The 25,551-nt window shown below is 30.0% G+C and overlaps 1 protein-coding gene across 10 annotated transcripts in view; it reads right to left on the reverse strand.

Moving 5' to 3' along the window:
• LOC123258506 (disks large 1 tumor suppressor protein) overlaps positions 1 to 25,551 on the reverse strand; it is a 308,892-nt gene that overhangs the window by 167,402 nt on the left and 115,939 nt on the right. For 4 of the 10 annotated variants that reach the window (XM_044718599.1, XM_044718591.1, XM_044718575.1 and 1 more), the window contains exon 1: positions 2,960 to 3,769. The exons of 1 other annotated variant lie outside the window; for it this stretch is intronic. In XM_044718599.1, coding sequence (XP_044574534.1) covers positions 2,960 to 3,389 — 430 coding nt within the window. In that variant the 5' untranslated portion in view covers positions 3,390 to 3,769. Of the gene's footprint in view, positions 1 to 2,959; positions 3,771 to 25,551 lie in introns of those variants that run through there. 5 more of the 10 variants (XM_044718608.1, XM_044718584.1, XM_044718629.1 and 2 more) reach the window with 5 other exon arrangements.

Consider the following 25,551-nt stretch of genomic DNA (forward strand, 5'->3'; position numbering starts at 1 on the left):
TATGGTGTTAGCTACTGCTGTTACAGTTATTGTTGGAAAGCAAAGTAAAAAGGGAATAGAGGGAGAGAGTGAGAGATGATGAAGCTGTACCAGCAGACTCATGTCAGAAGAGTTTTGCTGGGTAACAATAGTAAAGTTGGCTCAAGTTAATTTCACTCGTCACAGTTGTGCTGAGCTATATTGGAGATAGAACTACTATACAGACACCAATGTATCACGTGTAAGATATTTCATATAATATATAATATATATTTCATGCATAGGAATGTTTATATATATATAGGTAAAAGTGTCTATACATAGTTTATAACACAAGTGTACTATAGTGAGAATGATAAAGTAATGCGTGAAGCATATAGTTATAAAAGCTCGTCAAGGGGTTGGAGCTTCGCGTGATGTATCTCAGAAGGCTGCGTAAGCTGAATAGGTTGGACTTTGTACATACCGGCAGTACGTATGTTAACGTTCAAGTACAATGAGATCAAATATAATATCGTATTCACTAACACGTAAGAGGATGAGGAAAACTCTGTAAGTGGAAGTAGACAACAAATGACTTAATGCATGCACTGTCGAGAGTGGATTTAAATTAATCTAAGATTATGCAGTAAACATATTTTCTGGTTTCTTTGTTTATGGGATTAGATGTTACTGTTATTGTGTAGCAATTAAATGTGAAAGTTTAACGGTCAGATATAATGATCTTTATTGCATTTCATAAAACTTGCCTGAACATTGTAATTCACAGTAATATACAGCATGATAAAAAATATTTATGCTCAAGAGAGGCTGGCAATAGCCTGGTCGGTTCGGTGCCCGCTTTTCGAAAGAGTGGGACCCGGGTTCGATCCCGACACGCACCAATATTTTTCAGTGATTATAAATAAAAATATGTGCGTTAATGTTGCCAGCCTCTGGATGTGGCAGAGATAGCCGGGCGGCACACGTCTGACTTGGGTGATCACCCATTTAAGCAACAACTTGAATGAGTGATCACTCTAGTCAGCGTTGGCTAGCGCGAGGGATCTCTGCACACTAGGATAGGGGCCTAATGCTCCAGTGGTCGATAAAGAAGAATTTCTTATCAATCACTGTAGACTTAACCCAGCTCCGACTGTACTAACATGGGTTTTCTCTGTGGTTTCCCCATGTTTCTGTTCCAATACCCGAGTGGTAAGGACCAGGGTGAATGCGGTACAGAAGACACAAGTCGGTCCACAGCCGCATTAAGAAGTGTGTGTTGGGAATGAAAAAATCCCGACATGCAGGGGGGTGGGGTCAAAAGAAGTAGTGAGTATAATGAAGTGATAATAATGATGGAAGTAAATACAAAGTAGAGCTGGGAAAAAAGTGTGTTGTGTAACAAAGGGAAGTGAGAAATAATACCCCACCCTCCCTTGTAAAACACTGCCCAGGTGATACAAGTAAAACCTCCATTATTATTATTATTATTTATGCTCAAGATATTTGAAATCTTATGAGTAAGTTATATATTTCATCGAAAAGTAAATAATTAATTTTCTTAGATGAATCATTAATGAAAATCGTATTTATTTAAATATATTGATGCTCTAATTAACAAACTTGTTCAACTTTACATTTTTTGGAAGCGAGTTTTTGAAATTTTTAGATAATAATAATAGTGCGAATACATATTATTTGGGTAACTTATACGGAAATATTATAAGTATGTATGTATTTTGAATATTGAATTGGTTTGTAGTTGAAAAAAAAATTTTGATTTACTATTTTTATACGGAAATGAAAAAGTTTTTGAAATGTAAGAGCTAAATAACTCAATAATCATGATTTCGATTTGTTGGATATATTCGTTTATTTAAGAAAATAACATGAGCGATTGATATTGAAAGTTGATTGAAACAGCTTGAATAAGCTATTGACCTTTAAACAATTTTTGTAAAATTTTTCAATTTTTTTTTTTAACGAACGAATAAATTCAACAGAAATGAAATTAAAATGATTTTCATATATGATACGTAAAAAAAATTTTTAATACGTTTTCACTAAAAATACGTATAAAATAGATATATGTGAATATACATTTTTTATATGTATTCATACACGTTACGTATATACTTTCCGTATATTTTTTTCATGAGAACATCTGCTCTATTGCAAAAAACAGTAACTGATATTTTTAAAATATGTTTTATAAGAAAAAAAGTTTATAATTTAGAATGAGTAAAAATTTGATTAATACTTTTGGGTAAACGATATTTCAATGAAAATTTTTTTAAGTAAAAAAAAGTCAAATTGTTTACCGGAAATAATAAAAAGTGCAAGAATGCTAAAAAAATGGATCTAAAAATTTCATAGGCAGTATTTTAAAATCAAAAAGCCGTAAATTTTTATTCGGTAGGAATAACAATTAAGAAGTGATTTTACGCCGAAACTTATCCGTAATCCAGGGTGTTAAATAAGTCAAAAATAAGTTAATTAATTATAATATGATAAATAGTAATAATATTCTACTTTAAAAAGGGTATTATATTAATTAACGAAAGAGTGATGCAAAGTTTCGGGCGTTTAAAATTTGGCGAGCTTACGTCGTCACAACCGGCTCGTTAACCGCACCATCTGCGAGTAGAGCGTATATTATTGAAGTGTACCATAACTACGCAGATGCTTCCCATAATAAGTATAACAAGCAACTGAGAATGTGTACCTGCATGTAGAGTAGGTATAAATCTATCTATATATATAGATTCATATCTATAGGCATAGATAAGTACGTCGATGGAATAGTGTTCGAACTGCTTATCGGTTTTGGAAATTTGCACAAGTTATCGCGTTAACGTGATATATTTCGTTGAATGTGTAAAGTTATAATTGATAATCTTGACCAAGATAATAAATGAAGAAAGGAAGCGCTAAAGGAGTTGGACCAAGTTTATAAGGTAAGAACAGAATTTATAATGAGTAATCAGATTGATTGTACCTTCTTTGGGCGCAACGTATCCGTGAACTTCGCAGTAACTTCCAGTGGGTCCAGTCGCTCCGGGAGTATCCAAAGTAAACAGAGTGTTGACGGATGACATTGTGATGCCGTCATCTGGTGTTTGAATCAAGCTGGTCGTTTGGGAGAGTGATTGATGCTGATTATGCTGTTGCTGTTGCTGATGATGATGGTGGTGACGTGGATGTGTCTGTTGGTGGTGATGCTGCTGTTGCTGCTGCTGCTGTTGTTGATCTGTCAACAGTTCTTCGCGTCGGCACTTTGAGCAACGACGCATCTCCGAGCGAACACGCAACAGCCAAACCATACCAAACAGTGCCATAGCAACCTCCAAGACGTACTCACTCGCCGGTTGCTTCATGCTCGTTGAATCACAGTCATTGAGGCTTGCAGTTGTGTCCTCGTGATACATCACCAACCAATCAATCCCTGACGGCTTGTTTTTTTTTTAACTTGCGATCTTTAGTGATCAATTTTTTTTTGCTTTATTTTTTGCTGAGATTTTATTTGAGGTCAACTTTTTATCTGGCAGAGTAATTTATGGATCTTGGGGTAAAAGAAAGTAAATCTGGTATTTCAAGACTGATTTAAAAGCATCAGTCAATGTCAAAGGTGCCTGAGATTCACAGAAATCGGTCTTGAGGAATGGAATTACATGAATTTAGATTTGTCATGAATAGAATAGGTATTAAAGATGCACTTATCGATTAAAATATATTTTAAATGGTAGTGGTTCAGCTTTTGGTCGTTGACTTGTTACTTTTTTTTTGGTACATATTGTATTATAAATAATAATAATAATATAAAAATTTAAAAGAAGGAAAAGTAGGTTTAATATAAGCTTGAATGAATTACGTCTTGAGAAAAGTTTCAATTCATTGGAACACTTGGCTTTCGTTTAAATTTCAGGCTGGATTGTTCCATTTGCGTGCACTTTAGTTGAATGCGAATGGAAATGATGGTATTCACTTGGAATCGCGGAGCTTTCATGGTTTGGCAAGGGAGGAATGAGGAGGAATATAAAAAGGGAAAATCCTCGAGACGCTGGAATTGAGAGTAGTAGTTGTACTCCTAGTTGTAGTAATACTCGGGAAAGGTAGATCAAACTCTCAAGGAATAAAAGTGATGAGATTTCTAACAGTTCGACATCACTAGAGCAGTGCGAATTATTTTGTAGTTCATGTTGTTCATACTCTTATCCACATTTTTATCTGCTTTATTTTAAAAGTCTGGCAAACTAAAAAAACACAGCTTTACATTTTTCAAGATTATTCACTGTTTTTCATTCTCTTATTTGCTTTTTGCTTTCACAAGCTAAAGAGTAATCACTTTAGCTGGTTTATTTTCCGGATTACCTGAAAAATATTACCTACGTTGTATTACCCAAATACTTTCCAGCTTTACTAAAGCCACACAGTTCTCTTGCATTATATAATTTTCCTTGTTTTTATTTTGAAATCAAAAAAAAACTTTTCTTCTACCTCTTAAGTTACTAACTCTAAACTTGAAACCCACTGGAATATTTACTTTTAAATCGCGTTGTGGCATTAGCGAAGCGTCAAGTTTATGAATAATATACATATCAACAGATTAAACTTTCTGATATGGCTTTTCGATTGAGTTAAACTTAACCGAAGCGAGTTACTCTTAATTTACTAAAACTGATAACAAGTACGCAACTGCAATCAGGGATTATAATCATGTATGATAAGCTAACTGATACATATATACATATACACAAAATTTACACAGATACTTATATAGATGTACCTATAGGTGTCTTTGCTTTGAAACTAGTGCACGTAACCGAAATTGGACCGCAACGTTATCATCGGGAATGTAGGAAAACGTGTAGGAAGAACTTTGGACGTGTGCAAGTCCAGTCGTGAGTTCACTTCCCAACGAGTTCATATTCCTTCCTCGACGAGTACTATTCTCCTATTCCACTATTGCTACTGTTCGACTTCTACATATACTAGATTACTGTTACCGTTACTATTACTATACGTCTACCGGTGCAAAATCGATAGCATCGACTGTCGGAAAAATATTTTCTCTCACACGGCGAGATCACCGTGTAGCGTCACACCAATTGAAGGAAGTCAACCGTCGAAGTAGCCTTAAGAAAACTTTGCTCTTTCTTTCTTATTTTTCAGCTTCAATCAATAAAATGATATTACACTCCACTGTATAAGTAAATGCTAATATAAAATTTATCCTCTGCTGATTGATTTCAAATAATGTGAGCTTTGATTCTAGCTAGTTTTCTTACTTCAGTAATAAAGGAAAAAATGGTGAGAGTATGCATACATTGAGAAATAGAACTCATTTCTGAAGAGAAAAAAAAATCAGTTGAATATCAGATCAAAAAGAGTTGAAAGGCTTTTGAAGTTTGAGCAGCTTGAATTATTAGCTGAGAAGTTAATTATAATTATAAAAAAAATAAAGAAAGTTCATTCAAAGGAACTTTCTAATTATTTTTTCTGAAACCGATTTTCGATTGATTAATATTAAGATTGATACATAGTGGTTACTTTGAACTTTATTAATAAGTTTTTTTTTTTTTTTTTTTTTTTTTATCTCCTGTAGACGGTCTCCGAGAGATTTTATAAAAAAAAAGTGAGCACGACGACAATTTTTACTGGATTCATCGATTTTTAAAAATTTTGTAAAAGTTAGAGATTGATCGATTCAGATGTTTTAAAAAAATCTCACTCATTGACTTTGATAACGCAGTTTCAAAAGAAAATGTATAATATATGTAAATAATAAAAATGAAGTAAAAATAATCGAGTTTTAATCATTTTAAATGTGTATAGTCCTTTAAAATAATAAAATTTTTTTGGACTCCGAGCTACTATATAAAATTCACAATGAATTCATCCACTAACAATGTCGAAAGATAAACAACGAAAAATAAACAGCAAAACATCCAAATACTAACAAACACATATGCAGACACTCACACATAAACACTGATAGAAATATACCGGACCGTAGAAATAACATGAAGCCGACGGAGTAGTGTACTAAAAGTCCATAAGTTAGGGGGGTTATTGAAAGAGAATACTTAAACGTAGCTTTTGAGATGTATATAGTGGCTCACGGCTATTGATCCTTGATGTTTGTAGATTCAAGTTTGCTGACTGGCTCGCCGGTAGCAATTTAGAGCCAGCATATTTGCTGGGATGCAATAAAATAAATACCCAGACACGGGACCAAGATATAACCCAAGATGTGATCTCTATTTCTATAGTGCACCATTGAGTGATCCCCTGAACCGTCCTGAACTGTTTGCAATCGCGCGGTTGTTCAAATCTCCTGATCATCATTTTATATGACTACAAGTGGATGTAAATTGAATTGAAAGCTATGACCTAGATGATCTAAGTACAGTAGAAGCCACTTTCTCTATAGACTCGTGTTCCTGTTTTCAGTCCCTCATTCCAGCATCGTCACTACCACCGAGCAAGGTATGCTTCTATCAGCATCACTGGTGTATAAATTTAATTTTCGAGATATTACGACAGTACCGTATGCTACCATATATCAGGTTTGCCCTCGATTGCACTATTTACTGTAGTATACAAAAATTCAGCTGTTCTTTACATCAGTTCTACTGAGCCCTCCCTTTGTACAATTTATTCTCCAAAAAATCCTCCTCTATAGATATCAACCGAGATTTACAGCAATATCAGTAACCCGAACTAGTATCTCGTATTTTAAATCAATAGCCACGCCTGTACACTTTTAAAACATTATTTCTAAGTAGACAACTTCAATGCGGTTAAAGAATAAATTACCATTCCACGCTTTGTTCTCGTCTGAAGATCAAAAAATCGATTGTCATTGTTAAATTTCTTCATAATGTAGAGAGTGAGTTAAAAATTGAATTTTTTGAAAAATTTTTTGACAGAACCTTCGTTTGACCCTCGAGTGTCATAATGGAAAGTTAATCTGTTGAGAAAACAGTTCTAACTTAAAGTATCAGTCTTCAATTGATGGTAACTATGTATACAGGTAACCTAACTTTACTTAACAAGATTCTACAAGATTGTATTTACAAATTTAATGGAACATTGAATGTACTCAGCGTCCAGCAAGGATCGATAGGATAATCTTGTCGATAATTGCTTCGACAAAGTTTGTTTTATCGAACAGAATAATACACCTTGATTTAATTTGTTTGACTCGATTATTATTTATATAGAAATATTTTTCTACCTCTTAATTTAAATGCAAACATTTTTGAGGTTGAGCACCGACATTGTCATTGACATAACGTGCTTCAATGCGTTTTACAAATGCAAAGTGATTAAATAAGGAGGTTTAACTTGTCACAGTGTAACTTGTGTTGCGTACAACTTTTCGTTGACTGTCAGTGAATAATTCAAAGCGAAGGTGCTACACTATATCTCACCGAATCATGTTGTTGTTTTATCATAGTGCAGTAGATGTTGGTGCTATTGTTGAATGTTGTTTCTGTTTAAAATGAATGAGTTGATGTAACTGCGAGCGACACCGAAAGATTTGTACGAATGACAAGTGTATTACTAATGTCAGCTCTGTGTTGCTGTCGTATTAAACTTTTTATAACGTTCAACTAAACTTTTAACATCTTGATCAAATAATCTTCATGTTAAATAATATTTTGCTAATTTATTCATTCAACTACTCTAGGTTTTCATTCACAAAAGCTATTATTTCTTTTTTCCTGTCGGTTATTTGCTTACAAATTCAATCAATAATAATTATTCACAAAAACTCGAAGCGGTTGAACTTGTGAAAATAGACTTGGAGAACTAACCTTTCAAATTTTATCAACCTGACCTTGAGAGACAACTTTTATTGATTTCAACTTTGAGAATTTAAACGTTAGAAACTTTCAATATTGATATTTGATTTTAATGAAAGTTTCTAGTTTTTAATTCAAAGATTTGTCCAAACAATTTTCGCTGCTCAATTTTCGTTTATTTAATCCAACAAATTAACAATACCATCTCCCCTAACTTTCTGAAGCAATAAACTAAACAATTTGTCAGTACATAGAGCTCAACTTTCAAAGTAAAAGTTAATAGAACTTCAAATTACTGGGGTAAAGATTGCTAATATAGAATAAAAAATGATTGGATTTATTAATCCGTTATATAAAGAACAAAATGGCATTATCGATTGGAAGGTACTTAAAAAACATAGGTGTAACTAATGAAGTTAATTTTTCAATAAAATCTATCAGTGTCTGGAGTAATCCCGAGGGTTTTCACCAGTCTCTCAGGCAGAATTTATCTCTTTATCACTTCTATACTCACAGCACTCAATATAGGTATATACAGAGGATGAGAATATAACCGGGCAGATAGATCTCTGATAGGATCAAATACCTTCATAGTAGGATAGCTTGTATAATTCTCGAGAGATGATAATAATCCTCCATATCCAGCAAAATTCAGAATTCACTGACGAAACTTTTGCCCTAGTAAATGATAAAACGCTTACAATCCTGAAAATTTCAATGTAAAATATAAATTGCATTCTCAATTACGTGGTTAATAATAATTTAATGCCAGGAGCTTACTTGTGAGCTGTTAATGACTGTAATATCGCCACCCTCATCCAGAATAACCGTAAAGGGAGTAAACTGTACATTATATTCGGTTTCACGATTCTACTGGATTAATTAGCTCTAATAATGCTCTGTACTTAAAAGCGGAGAGCAGAAAGCGGTTACCGAATAAAATGCGGAAACTTTGGCTTTTATTTATCTTTTGAGGACTCATTACTTTCAGAAGTTTGATGAGAGCCCTAGAAAAATTTAGCTCCTGCACACCGTCACAGGAACACTGTACAGTTTACAGTGCACAAAACTGTGTAAGAAACCTGATCTACTCGGGGGATTTAAACTCGATGGCTCTTGGACTAAAGCTCTGAACACCCACATAAACTTTTCCGTTGGCAAACAGAGTGATAGGAGAGAATGAAAATAAATAAAAATAAAAAAAAAATAAAAAAAAAAAATAATGTTTGCGGGGAAAGAAGTAAAAGTTTGAGAAGTGGCTCAGTCTCCCAGGAATAAAACCAACGAACGCATTCGCGTCAACGATCGGACCAACTTTATACCTCCTTGCCTCCATTCTTCCTTGTCCTAGCTTCCAGTTTCAACCCCGACTCTTGTTCGTGGTCTCTAACTTGCTCTTGCGCACCTCTCGAGATGTCAAGGAGATAAGAACCGTTTGCTGCTTTTCGATAACCAATCTTACTTTTTTTAGTGTTTATTATAGTTAAATATAACTTTTAATACATTCGTGAATATAAATTTATCTGAAATTAATTGTTTGTTTTTATAGTGCTGCTTATGAAAAGTTTTAGCGGAGCAAAACATTGATAAAGTTAGTAGTAAGCCCGCGTTATACATCTTGTAGTTTATCGTGTAAATGTTTATGCTTAAAATGTTTCACGATAAACTTTTCGCAATAAGTTTTTTTTTTATTTGTTTTTTCGTTGAATTTCTTGATCGTACATTTTTGAATGTGGATGGAACTAATAAAGAAAAAAGTTTGGTGAACACAAATATACACGCACTTTATAGTTGAAGAAATGAGAAATTTATTGACATATTTTTTGTAGGAAACGTTTTAGTTATACAAGTTACTCCCATGAAAAAAAAAAATAAAAAAAATATATCGAAATATATAAAAAATGTATTTTAAATATATTAAAAATCTTTAAAAAATATATAAATATATAAAAAATATGTATAGTAAATATATTTTTAATAACTAATATTTGGCCGATTTTCATATATATTTTAAATATATTTTAGATATATTCAAAATATATCTTAAAATACATAGCCAAAAATATAAAAAAAATATATTTTAAATATATATAAATAAAATATATTTGAAATATATAAAATTTATATGGAAATCGGCCAAAAGTTAGTTATTAAAAATATATTTACTAAGGTCTATCAAGCTAGCATGGACTCGTCCATCAGGCATTAACTTATTATTCAAGCAACAAAATTTATTTGTGGTGCTAAATTTGTTGCTAATTAGTTGCTCTATTTAGAATATTGTTGCTTGTTTAGATTCCGAGAAATCAATAATAATGACCGACCAAGATGGGCTCTGCCACTGCTAGCTTGATATGCCTATTTACTATACATATTTTATAGATAATTATATATTTTTTATAGATATTTAATATATTTAAAATATATTTTTTATGTATTTCGACATATAATTTTTTTTCATGGGGGTATTAATTAAAAAAAAAATTTTCTTATAGAAGAATTGACTTTATTAGTAGATGATGAAGTCTATCAGTGATATAAATTTGAAAAAACTGTACGGATGAAGTTCCTTCATGATTCATCTGAATTTTTTTTTCCAAAAAATGGATTTTTTAATTCAAGAAACGCCATTTTCAAGTATAATTATGATCATAGCATACCACTGCTTTATTTCTTAAAACTCTTTCACTTTGTTCATGATCTTTTTTGTTTAATATACTAGTTTTTTAATAATTAAAAAAAAAAAAGAATGTGGTCAGGACTTATCAAATTTATTTTGAGTAATTATGAATTTAGCATTTTATTGAATATTAGTTTTTTATAAAAATTTTACTTCAATGCAGAAACATAAAAAAAAAATGTGCGTTTTCTCTCTTTCCTTTTATATCGTGTTAGCACGAAAAATGTCACTTTTAATGGCAATTATTTCGCACTTGAAGGAGTTAATTAATTTCCACTTTTAATGACCGATGCATCTTGATATTTTAAAAAGTATAAAAAAATTAAAAAATTTCTGACATACCCTCGGCATGTTCACATTTTTTAAAAATGTAAAAATGTGCGAAACTGATAAAGCAATACGTGATTCAAAAATTAATAAATTGTTCAAATATTTAAATAACATCAGAATATAACGCTGATTTTTAACGTTGAATAAAACTCAACTATTTGATGTAGATGTTGATATAAAATGAGAATATAAAATAATACATAAATTTATATTTTGTCTGTCACTGCTGTGATGATATTTCGACACGTAAAATCGAGGTAAGTCGCACATGAAAATTATTATGTCACAGGTGAAAAATCTTAAGCTTAATTTGAGCAGTAAAAAAGTAGTCGAGTTGGCGATTCGAAATTGGCGTATTGAATCAAAGTCGATTTGACAGGAGCTCCGACTCCGAGTTAAATTTACTTCTATGATAAAAATAAAAAAATGATAAGATTGAACAGACGCGACGAACGTGAAATGACATTGGTTTGGCAGACAAGAAGATGAAAAACGTTAAAAAGATAAAAGAAAAAATAGCGAAGTGAAGCTCCGGTAACAATTTCCGTTGACGTACAAGTCCCTTCGTTAGTCAGTCGAGACGTTTAGTTGAAGAAAAGTACCCACTCATAGTATATATAAAAGATACACACTATTTTGCTAACACTTTACAGCACAGTTCGTTAGACAATACGATTTTGTCACGTGTCCAATTCGCTCCAAATTGATAAATTTCAAGCATCTCAAAACTACACAGACGACTTATCCTTAAAGCTTTTAGGTGCCGACAAATCTTCAAGATTGCGGTTCAGAAAATTGAATCGCTACGATAACGACTACCCAACAACCCCTTATTGCTAAAATTCTATTATTTTATTTTAATATCCGTCTGCGTAAATTGATTTTTTATTTTTCACAAAATCGAAAAAATGCTTTTTATTTTAATAAAAAATTTATTGATTGAACCTTAAAAAGTTTTATTTATTTCAATTACTTGAACGCATAAAAGCATTTTTAAATAGTGATAAATTATTTTTGGTTAATTTGTTAAAAATAAACTGAAAAAAGATTTGTTGAAGTTAAAAAGAACAATTACTTTGAGCGTAATTCAAAAAAGCATTAATCTTAAAGCTCGATATCATTAAACAGTTAAAGTGCCATAACATTCAATAATACTCGATAAACTTTGGAAGTTTGTTAATAAGTAACATTAAAAGTTGACACTTGCACGTCCGAAAGCGACTTTTAACCAGAGATTCGTTTCCTAAAAAATCTCGAGAGTAGCTGCTGACCCAGCATTGTTACAAAACTCGGAGCTTTCTTCCAGGATTTATTGTCTAACTTTAACAATATTTTTCAGTTTAAAATCATCAGTGCAAAAAGTATTAAATAAACTATACTATTTCGTCAATAAAAACTGTTTTAAGAAATAAAAAATATAAACGTTGATGAAAAAAATAAGCGAACCAATAAAGAAATATTGATCGTAAACAATTTTCATGTCAGCTTAAACTTCAGCGGAATATACATACGTCCTATAAAAAGTTTTTTCATCTGTGAGACGTGCCGTTAAAACATTGATGTGTGAAGAGTCGAATATCAAAGAGTGCAAGAGTATTCGAGGATAAAAATACTAAGAACTTATTCTTTTCAGTCATATTACATGTGTTCATGCTTGTGATTCCCGTGTTCAGTATGATCTTGTTAGGCGATGTAATGTAAGAAAATAGAAGTATAGTTATTGTAAAAAAATCTTCACATACAAAATTAAATTAACAAATGAGTTTCATAAAAACTTTTCCCGATCAAATAACAAGCTTTTTTTTTAATATTTTTTATTTTTTTTTTTAGCCGAATGCTTTTTCACAGAGTGCTTTGAACCCATCATCAGAAATTCTTCGGCGATCGACAGCCACTGTCAAGATTTTACGCGCTTCTCATATCAGAGCTGCTTCGAACATTCTTTCAGCTTAAATTTTTCATGAACTTTTCAACTAAAATATTAATTAAGTCTTCATTATTTCTCGAACGATATTTTCAATTCCTATAATTAATAAGTTATTCCATAAAATAAAAAAATAATAAAACTACTTCATAAATTCTCATCTTTAAACATTCAACAGCTATTATCGGCATTAAGAATTATTCTCTTCGATGCGATGGAATATTCAACTGATTAAAATGGAAAAATACTAATAGCTTTGAAGTAACTAAGTGCTTCAGCTTATAGCTGAAGAGATTTACGTACTTTTATTTCTATTCCTCATTGCCATTATTATAGTTATTATTTAAGTGAAAAGTTTGGTAATGAGCTACTATTTTATTAATATTAGCCGAACAGGCAATATGATATGCTTGAATCTTTAGAAAAATTGCACAGTATGTCTTTTCATCTTTTCAACTATTAATTAAAACTCTTTTTAGCGCTGAGACCTTCAAACATTTATATCCGAATTGTTATGATGGTACTTGAGATTTTTAATTCATATACTTGAATATAAGCTTTCAGGTAGAAGTACATTCTCCATGAATAAATTGTATGCTGAGATTTATTAAAGAAATCTCAGCTTGTGATATTCGAGGCAATTAAATTTTATTTTTGCAATTTTATCAATAAAAAACGAGTTTTTATTACAAGGATCTTATTTTTCTGCCTAAAATTTTATTATTTATTTAATGATATCACTTAACTTGTTTTCCGAGTTTATTCATCCAAGATAATAAGTTATGTTTTCGAATAATTTTCAACATCGATTTAAAAATTATAAAATTATTATAAATTTTGGTAGATTTTTTATCAGAAAAACTATGTACCAAAGTAGTTACACACCTTGATTAACTCATTTTTAAAAATTGATTAAAAACTGAGTGTTTTTTGGTCCAATCATAAACACGAAATTGGTATCCGGTCATAAATGAAAAATATTGTTACACTAACAGAAAAAAATCTATTTCAGTTGTTAATTTTCCATTTTCTATTGCTAAAAGTTAACTGAAGTTTATTTGAAAATACAGTTACCCAAAGTAAATTTTTTTTCATTCGTCATTGTTTTGTTTTATTTTTTTTAATTTTCACGACTAAAAACTCCTGATACCATATCGAGGGTACTCTGACGTAACTTTGTTTCTCAAAAATTCATGTTTTTAAAAAATCATAATCTAAACATTATAGTTAATAATTTTATAAATGATTATAAAATAATCGTCTTTATTATTGAAATTTAATTATTCTTCTAAAATATTTCAATAAAAATTTTACCATTAAAATCCATTTAAGTTTTTTTTTTAACAATTGCGAAGACACCAAAAATAAAAATAAAATTGAGTTTCGAGGCTGCGTCGGAGTACCCTCGGAATGCAATTGTTTTTCCGAGTCAAAGATTTCATTATTTAATTAAAATTAATTGTAGGAAATGTTTTAATTTGATTGAGTTTTTTCATTGCAATTAACTGCACCTACGAAATTTAATTAACTTTTATATTGTCGTATTTACAATTTAAACCAATTTCGACGTATTGGAATTTACAAATAGATTAACAAATTCAAGTACAGTTCAATTACTGTAAAAGCAGATGAATTATTTAAATCCTGATATTTTTCATAGTTCGAAACCAAAATAATGTCCAATTTTCAAATATATTTATGGAGTTAAAGATTTATCTGCAGCAAACAACCAACCAATTAAGGTAATTAATCAATTTAAAAATAAAATTCGAATACAAACTTTGATTTCAATTACACCGGAACAAATTAACAAAATTTTGCTTAGTTATGATTTATAATACATCACTACTAAGACTGATGATGGCTATGTATTTTGGGAGGTAGGTGTACTCTTCATCACGGGAGGAAGTAATTAGCAACTGCAAGCATTTCCTTTCCGCTTCCATGATACTCTGTATCATGGAGTTTGAGTTCTAGGGTAAATATTGAGAATGTTTCCTATTTGTAAGACTAATTGCCGCTATCAAACGTCGTAACACGAATTTGCTTCGTCAGGCGATAAAAATTTAATTAAATTATTTCCGATAAAAACTATCTCTGAATTCCACACCGAGAAATAGTTAAATATTCAACAGATCAATTTACTGCTTTTACTTTGACAGAAAAAAAGACAGCATTCTCAATTATTGAAAAATTTCTAAACTGTAAACTGGTGATCGATAAATTCCATTAGTCAAAAGTTGCTTTGTAACTCAATCGAAAAATAAACAGATAATTGGTAAAAAAAATTAACTTTTTAGCTATGCAATTTAATCATTTCCTCCGTTATCGCTATCGTTGTTGCCTCGTGGAAAGTTAATGCTGCTAAAATGGTGTAATATGACCGACTTACTCAATACAAGCTCAAGTGTCTTCCCGGAGCTGAGGATCGACGAGGTCACGGGAAAACATTGGAAGTCACTCCTAAGAAATTAACTCTAGACACTGGAGTGAAAAATTTCCTATTAATATTATTTTACTCGGTAATAACGTTTACTTTATACAAAACTTTATACTCCTTTTTACTATCCTATTTCTCCATCAACTTATTCTGAAAGTTTCTTATACTTACGGGAAAAACTAGACGGTAGTAATTTTCAACGTCTTTTTTTATTTAGCCGTTTTTTCTTATCGGCGTCTAAAAGAAAATTGGTAGTTGTTGGTTTCAAATTTTAGATCAACTTTAAGAAAAACTTTTTTCTCGTGTGTTGATTCTTTTAATAATAAAAGTAAGTCGATTACAATTTTTGATGTAAGTATTTTAATGATAAAAATACCAACTATTGTGTGAAAAAAAAAATTAGACTGAAAATGGAAAAAACATAATAAATCAAGAAATTCAACTAAATGCCAGCTCAAATTAAAGACAATAACTTTGAATCAATTGTTAAGTTATTGATTTTACAACTCGTGATTGAAAGTTTAAGTTTGACGGAGATTGTTTGTATTAGTTTCTTTATAAATTTCAAAATAATGAATTATTATTATCGAATCATAAAAAAAAACTATTGTTTTTGTTAAATTCTTAACTAAATTATGATTACATTTGTTTTCATATTTTTTGTTTTACAACATTTTAATTGCATCGCTAATGAGAGTTTTTTTCCATTAATAGTTTATTTGCATATATAATAGTGTTTGCATAAATAATATTGATTAATAACTATTCATTAATTGGGGATTCGAAAAAGTCATACCTAACCTATATGGTAAGTTGTTTAAAATATTATATTTTACGAAAACAAATCTAAATTATCCTTAACCTACAATTAACACTTTCATTCAATAGAAGACACGGAAAATATCTCATTATTCAACTAAAAGCATAAAAGATAATATTTTTTTTTTCATTTTAAAGCCATAATAATTTCTGAAAATTGATGAAATTAATTTAGCAGATATTTAATAATTTTCAGAACTTTTGTTAACAAATAAATTATGACAAAAAAAATTAAAAAAAAAAAATTGACATGTAGAAATTTTAAAAAATTAAAAATGCAATTTTCAAAAAATAATTTTTTAGAATTAATTTATTATTGTCGTCAACTATGATTTATTTACCACAAATAAACCATATCTTTACCATGAATAAACTATTTATTTTACGCAACTAAATCGCTTAAATATATTATATATTTACCACAAATAAATATTTATTTGGCCATATCAAAATCAACAGACTCGATAGATAGGTTACAAATTTTTTTTCAAATTTATTTTGATTTTTTTTTTTATATGATATTTTATAATAGTAGTTCATGCTTTTTATTACACGTATTACTTGATTATTATCAATTATCTTTATAATCTCTATTTAAAATTATTAAAAATAATTAGCACAAACTATAGCGACCCATATTTTTAGATTTTAACTTTTTTTTTATGTAAAAAGCGGACGGCCAGAGACTAAATAATATAAGAATGCACGCTAATCTTATAATAGATGGAAAACTACAGTGAAAAAAGACATTTAACAGTTTACAATTACATACGCCAGGCGGCGCTAAAATAACTTTTACATGAACTATAGCTTAAAGGGCATAGTTTGCCACCAGAAATGTATTAAATTAAAATTGTCAATTTTTATTATAATTACAAAAAATACTGAAATCCGAGCAAAAACAGTTTCACTGTAAAAAAAATCGCGCCAAGTCCACGTTCATAAGACTATTAAGAAAAAAAAATTTTATTTCTTTACAAAAAGATATAAAATAAAAAATTAAAAAATCCAAGTAACCGATATGGTTGTATATGATTTTCGAAAATTAAAAAAATTTTTTTGTCAATTTAAAAATTAAAAGAAACAATTTTGGAACGTACTTGGTGTGCATGATTGTGTACTTTAATTTTTTTTAAAAGTCCTAGTAGATAAATTTTAGGAATTTCATAAAAAGTGAAATATTTTGTAACCACGCACACTAAATACGTTCCAAAATTGTTTCTTTTAATTTTTAAATTTACAAAAAAATTTTTTTTAATTTTCGAAAATCATATACAACCATACCGGTTACTTGGATTTTTTAATTTTTTATTTTATATCTTTTTGTAAAGAAATAAAATTTTTTTTTCTTAATAGTCTTATGAACGTGGACTTGGCGCGATTTTTTTTACAGTGAAACTGTTTTTGCTCGCATATATTATATCTTTGACACAAATAAATCTTATTTAGATCAAATTCTTCTTTTTTTCTGTGTAATATTCGAATTTACAATGATATATTGTATTTAAAATTGACATTATGGGTGTACATACGGTTAATAGTTCATAAACATTATCAAGCTTAATAAACATAATATAAACAGGAGAAAAGTTTGTTATGGATTGATCGATGCATGAGTTGTTCCACATACTTCATCATACTTTGACATAATAAACTATTTGTTTTAACACAATACTCATAAATACACTGATGGAATTGTATATTTGACTAAACTTCAATGAAAATCATTTGTTCTGAATATGAATATTTCTACATGTGAGTGTATAGTTATCAATATTATGTTGAAAGTTCTATTTAAACGGTTCACAACCAGATATCAAGTTTAATTTATCATTATCACGTAAATATGAGACTCGACAATAGACAGGTATTCCACAATCACGATGACCTGTACGTTATAAGCAATATTATACTTTATCATACATTATTTTAAAAGACATTAATCGATTATATTTCCCTATTCTCCCATTATCTATCCTAAAAATAATAATAATAATAATAATAATAATAATAATAATAATAATAATAATAATAACAATAAATTAATTTAAATTATGTATTAAATGTAAATGCATAATTAACAGTAATCAACTGAATCTGATTAACGACGTAATTTAAAATTTAGATGAGATAACATTAGTTGATCGATCCATTTAATTTCAAAGTCTAAAAGCGTCAAGAGTGAGTTACTTTTTTTCAGTAATCAATCCAGATGTTTTTGTTACACTTTGTACATCGTTGTATTGTCTTGGGGGATTGATGTAGGGAAACTGGGAGCTCGAGCAGAGTTTACGAAATTGCGAAAGAAGTTTCCTCGAGGCGAAATTGGTTAATGTAAGTTTCAGTCTCTTGACACAGCTTCGAGCTATGATTGTGCACTACTATAACTAAGCTAACTGCGAATAGAAGTACAAGAGCTAATTTAAGATGAAGTCACTGTTGTGTGTTTTGTTGCCGTCCAACTTTTTTTTTTTTTTAATTAAGAATTGTAATCCAATACTCACGGTGTTTAGTTTATCAATTATTAACTTATAATTAACTGAAAACTGTCCGCGCTTTCGATTTTACGAAAATCTGTCGATAGTATATAACTTTGTTTTGAATAATTCAAGGAATTTGATTATTATAATTTATTTATGTACTTTCATTCTATTATCAAACTGTGCATTGAAGGAATTATCCGTGTTCGTTTTTACTGAAATTCATTGAAGTCGCAAAAACAAGGGACAAATAAAAAGAAATTAGGATTTAGTTATAAAAAGTTAAGTACTTTTATAACTTTCCTTTCAAAGTAATATAACTTAATTAGTATAATATTAATGTCATGTCAGATCAACAGTGTGGATAATTCAGTTATTTCGAAACTAGATTTGCAATTTAGCAGCGTGTTTATGAGATTGACTTTGCTTAATGAAGATAAATTAGCTTTGCTACTGTAAGGATCACAATGAATCCATAAAATATTTTCACTGTACCATTTTCAAAAGTTTTATCTAGCCAATTAAAAAAAAATTTAATCATTTCTCATTAATAAACTTACAAAATACATTGATAGAAAGCTTGAGTAATTCAACTCGGGAAAAATAATTTAGTTATTAAATTTATACGAACACATTTTACTTTTTTAGTAATTCATCGCATAATCCTTTTAAAGTTCTATTTTTAAAAAATAAATTACTGTATACAGTAATCGAGAAAAAAAGAACTAGACGTTGCTCTCAATCCCGAAGCAATGATACTGTAATTACAACTACACTGATAAAATTCTTAATGGCTCGTACTTAACCGAACTGCCGACAGTCAAGTGCTTGAATTTTGAATAAATTTGCAGTAACCGCAGAAAATAAAACAGAAGTTTATAAAAAGAATATCGCTCCACAGATAATGTAAATTAGAATCTGGGACGTATTGAACTGCAGATGCTCACTTGCTTTCATTGAAACAATTTTCATTGTACGAAAAAACTCTTAGTGTTCGATTTAAGAAGTTTCGGATGATAATTAAAACAATTATCCATGAAGAAAATTTTTATGGCCATTTATGACCCAATATGAAAACAGGCTATATCAGGCCATATTAAGATATTTACACAGAGAGAAAAATTCTTGAAACAAAAAAATCATTTCGAATACCTTCATCGCCTTGATTGAAATGGAAAAATAATTAAACTGAGAATTTTTCTTGATTTAAATAAATTTTATTTGATTCAAGAATTTGTTCTTATGCCCTGCATTAGCTTGATATGACTCAATATGCCCATAAATAATTTTTCGATTAAAATAGTGTTAAAACACTTCGACAGAGGGCGCATGATCGCTCATTTCTCTCTTTATAAGAGAGTTAAGTTTGAGACATTGTCATAAAATACAAATCATAATTTTGACTCTCCGAAAGAGCTTATTTGACTTTGGTTTTTAGTTTAGTCAACTGATAAACTAATTTTTGTTTAATACGACATGTTCCTTGACGAACACATATCTAGAAAAAAAAAATAATATTTTTATTCCTAAGTATAGCCTGATATGGCCTTATCAGAAAATTTTTTCACAGCTAATAAAGCACGTTTCGGCTCAATTAGAACGAGGTGATCAAATGAAATCTGGTACTATCAGCATCAGCAGTACACAGGAGAGAAAGGTAAATCTAACCAAAAGGGAAGTAGAAAATCAGTGGTATCCTGTCGATCAAATCATGAACAATAATAACACGTACATTAATGCTTCGTTGGGCATAAATCATTCAGACAGTATACAGTGTGCAAAATACATTCTATATTTTGCATAGCAGCACTGTACGGTACTGAACTCTCTATTGAGTAGTAAAAACAAGATCATTAATCTGCTTATAAAACATCATTACACCCATTACACAGGCATCGTATTGTCACTGACAAAGACTGGATATTTCGACGAATGAGTAAATTCGATTCAATTTACAAACTACTTGTGTAATGTATGAAGGTGTGTGTAATGTTGGAACAAAACCAAACGCACGAATGGATTGAGAACTATCATGTGTGATACTCGAGAGAGATTCGATGACGTTAAAACCATCGGATTTTACTCATGGGACTATGACTGGTCTTGTTATTGTTATGTTACAATCCTATTAACTGCCAATGTGGAGCATACTTTTCGCAACAATAACACGCTTTTTAATTAATCAGCATTCATTAGTTGAAAGTCTAGCGTTTTTATTAGTGTGTGATGTTGATAATGAAAATTTTAATTGCATACTCGATAAATCGGTGGCGATGAATTTTAATGAACTGTTGATTTCGATTACCGGATTTTCCCGATATAATACATATATGTGCGAAAACGTATGGAATATACATGTATGTGCGGGAGCCTGGAATGCAGAAAATACGTGCAGGAAAAAATAAAAAAGTAAATAAATAAAATTAACTTGGTATAGATGGACGGTATGGAAAATAATGGACATCGGTTGTCGATAATACTGAAAAACATCAACACTCGATTCTTTAAATTGAAGAACTATGACATAAATCCATTTCCGTTGTACATTATATTTCTGTCATGTCGAGGACTTTTAAAATCACTTTTCGCTCGTTGTTTTTTGTTTTTCAATTACAAGTCCAGTTCCATTAACTGATTTTATATCTTGATCAAATTCAATACATATAATTGGTGTGCGTAATAGTTTTTCACCCTACGGCTAAATCAAATGGTTTTTACTCTCGTATTCTATATGTATTTAATTGAAAATAAATTCTGGTTTTTTGGGGTGACAATGTGCTGGGTTGAATTTTAATCGCATTCCACAGAACGAAGACGGAGCTTTTTGGTTAAACATTACATGGAATTACAAACATTGAGTACTTTTTTGTTGTTTCAGTGCGCAGTAAATGTTTAATTGAGTGTTTAGTATAATTAATAGTACTTTACATTGGCAGTTTTGAAATTAAACATTCGCTGTTATTTCAGTTTATCATTTGTTATCTTTAGTTATTTATAATTAATTTATGTCGAATAAATTTGTTCAAGAAAAGCATGCTAAAAATTATAAAATACCCTCGGGTAATAATCATTATTGGAGGATATTTTCAATATATATAAATGACAAATGGCCATTATTGCTACAAATAGAAACGAAATGAAAGATTTGAAGTATAGTACAGTATAAGTATAGTATAGTACACTGACAAAAAAAAAAGTCGAAGTAATGTAAATTTTATTCAAATCGAGATAAATTTCTCAGTTTAAGAATCATTTTATTTAAAAAGTTCGATTATTTTGAATCAAGCAAAAAAATTTTTGATTTGATAAATTTGTCTTGATTCAAGTAAATTTTACATGATTCGAGAATTATTTGTCTTGATTCAAAACAATGAAACTCTTCAAAATTAAATTTTTTGGTTTCGAATTTATCTCTTAAATCAAGTTAATTTTTGCATTGAATATATTAAAGTAGGTTTTATAATACTTGCTGAGTAAAATATTTAAATAAAATATTTTTAATTTTCGCTCCAATATCTCAAATATCCCAAGTATTTCAAATATCCTCCAGCACCTACCAGTATTTTCCTTATAGTTTTTAAAACTTTTATGAGTAGATTTTTTTACTTTTTTATTTTCTTTATAATAATTTATGAAAAAAATCTTAAGAATAATTAGATGTCTTTTGATTAAAGTTTAATGAAATTTAATTTCATAACAACTAATTTTTCGAGCATCAGATTATAATTTATAATATCTATCATTACTTTTTTTCATCATAGCTTTATGTAAACAAAATGTCACCACAAATTCTTTCTGTATACTACTAAATTTCAGAAGAAGCAAAAAATAAAAATCCGAGGAAATGTATGAGCATTAAGAAATAGGACATTTAAGAAAAATAGTAGGTTATCCATTAAATCACAAGTTTAAAAATGTAAGGCATAGAATAAATTTGGCACACGATTACTTGGCTCAGGACAATCACTTTATCGGTAATATCCGGTAGCTTTTATTTTTAACGATTTTGTTTCTCGAGTGCACCAGATAATATGTATACATGTGTTTATATGTGGTACTTATGTATATAGATGTATGGCTCTAAATGTGTGTAGAGTAAATATTTCAGGGGAATCAGTGAGCGTGGGTGAGTGGTATCTTAACCGGAAGCAAGTCGTTGCTCAGGACACCACGCGAGACACACATCCGCGACGCCAAGAGTTTACTTTTCATCCTTATCCTATATAACCAAAACTATCTTGGCGTATATCCATTATCCTTAGATCTCGGAAATGTGAAGATTTTTATTCTACATCTCACAGTTTATCTCACTTGACATCCATTTAATAGTTGAGAATTTCCGTCGCTACCCTCACCTAAGGAATAGCAATAACGATAGGAATAGCAATGACAATAAAAATAAGATTATGAAAATTTTCACTAAATTGTTAAAGTAAAAAAAAAAGAATATTAAGACTTATTCTTATTATATTACGACAGAGGTGAAATTTCCTAAGAATTTACTTAACTACAAAAAGTTAAAAACCACCAGTGAAAATAGAGTCAAAGTAAGAGAAGAATCTTCTTTCAAAGCTTTTCACTTTTCCAGATAGTTCAGGCTAAATGCCAACTGAATTTTATTCCAACATTTCTCTTCTGTTCTGTTCAGAACACCTATTTTTTTATTTTTCTTCAAATTACAAATGAAGAATAATAGCAGTTAGGTATAAACTTTTGGCTACTTCCGCTTTTCTCAACATCTACTTAGTTAAATTAAAATGAAATAATATAAATTATTTAGTGCAACATAGAATAAGCGATAAATAAAGTAACTTTTAATACAACTAGTTTATATATACATATAATCCATAAGCCGCAAAGTACACAAGTTTATTTTGTTAACAGACTTTAGGATTTAACTTCTTAGTATAACTTCAGTATTAACCCCCGAGGATTTACGGAATATGAAGGGTTACCAATTGCTTTGGGATTAACGAATGAACGATGTGTACGGATACAAGTTGCCCAATCACGTAATGATGTTTCATGTTTCCTGAACCTGCTATAATCTACATTCACATTCACCATCAGCTCACTCTATCCTGAAATTATATTCCAGACATACTGTACTCTGTCCGTGTTTTAGACATTCAAATACCAGGTCATATCATCCATCGTCCAGTACTCTACATCGCTAATCATCTGAATTTAACCTTTCATTATGGCTACATAGAATTCTTGAAATTACTCACACGGTTATTACATAACTTTGAGATCGAGTATAAACTAAAGAGTCTATTTAGCATGCGATAAAAACTCACACGTTTGATTTCAGTTCACTTGCATTTTTAAATTATGATGGTTATTATAATAACCATCATATAATAACCTTATATATAAGTCGAAGTGGCGCTTCATCGATTTTTAAGCAGAAAAATTGAATTGTTGACAGTTTTTATTTTTTTTTTTTTTTTCATTCGGTTTATTTTTACGTCGAAGTTTTGAATTTTAAAGTAGAAAGTAGAATCGCTAATTATATTCTCTTTTGGCTCTACAGAACCAAATAATGAAAAACATAATTTTTTTTTAAATCTCCCTTCGACCCAAAGAAAAAAATTCTCAAAACCACAATGACGTGAATAAAAAAAATGTGATTTTAATTTATTCATTAAAAACATTGTTTATGAATCTTCAGAAATTTATAAATTTTGACCTTTAGTTAACGATTGAAAGATTTACGAATTTTTCAATATTTATAAACTTTTTATGACAAAGAAAAAGTGGAGCTTCACTTTGACATAATTAAAATATATTTAATTATAAAAACTTTCCACAAAAATGTCATAATAACTCAAAGTTAAAAACTATTCACTAACTTTGATGCATAATATTCCCGTTATATAATGGTGAATAATTGTTAATTAATATAAAATACGAATCAAAAATCAAAGAGTTCATTTATTTGCTTCACCCATTAAATTTCCCTCCATAAAACATGACGATACAAATTAAAAATTTATATTACTAAAATTTATCCATCTCTGATATTACATCTCTCATGTAATTTTCACATTTTACTTGTTTTTCTTTAATTTAAAATTTTTTCCAGCTCTGACACACACAGTTTTTAACTTTGATGAATCGTAGAGAAGTTTGTGAGAATGTGTTCTGTATGAGCGACGGATAGTTCGATTTCCTGAGGTTCACACTAGCTCAATACTCAATACTTCATACTGCACAAAGGTGTGTATACATTTATATACATAGAACCACGATTTTCCCTCAGGAGTAATAGCAAGTGAATGAGAAACTGTCTCTTGGTGTACTGTATCATCATCTAGTAGCGATTGGATGGGAAAGTAGAAAAAAATGTGACTCGAATGAACTGGGAATTTTTTTTACTGCAGACAAAAAATTCAAAATAAATTACAACTGTTTGGTAATATAAACTAGTAGCTGAGTTTGTCGATGACTTTAAAAAATTTGTAATGTAGAATTGAGAATACCATGGAGAATGTATAATGTGTAATATAGAATTGAGAGTGAAGAATGTGAAATGTATTTTCAACTCCACGTACTTATTTCTATTCCGCGTCTTCCTGCTATCACCGCGGATTATTTTTCACTGGCGAGTGAAAAACGGGGATAGAGGATAAGAGATGGGTAAAAAGTTTTTGAGTACTCGGACGTGTATCCAGAAATGCAAGCTTTGCTGAGCCAGAAAAAGAGAAGGAGAGACGATACACCACGGTCGGTTGGATGGAAGAAAAGTGGCTGATGAGGATAGTGGTAATACTTATCTAAAATGGGATTCGTTGGAGCGCACTACTTAGAAGTACATCTTGAATTTAAGCTTAGAAACAACGCGCAAGCTATATCCTCATTAAGTACACTCTATTTATACTTCGCTGTGTATTCCAATATACATACCTTGCGTTTACCCAGACGGACTCGCTTTTTCCTAAGCTCTTACTTTTCTTCCTTACTACCCCAACTTTATTCACCGAAAAAAAAGTTTAATGATGTTTATTGTTGATATTAACTTTTTAATCTTTTTTATTTGTTTATTTGGCTGGAAGCTACTATTTAAATATTCTTTATATATTTTTACCATAAGCAGAAGTGAC

This window comes from Cotesia glomerata, linkage group LG1 (genome assembly GCF_020080835.1).
Source record: "Cotesia glomerata isolate CgM1 linkage group LG1, MPM_Cglom_v2.3, whole genome shotgun sequence".
In the NCBI taxonomy this organism is placed as follows: domain Eukaryota; kingdom Metazoa; phylum Arthropoda; class Insecta; order Hymenoptera; family Braconidae; genus Cotesia; species Cotesia glomerata.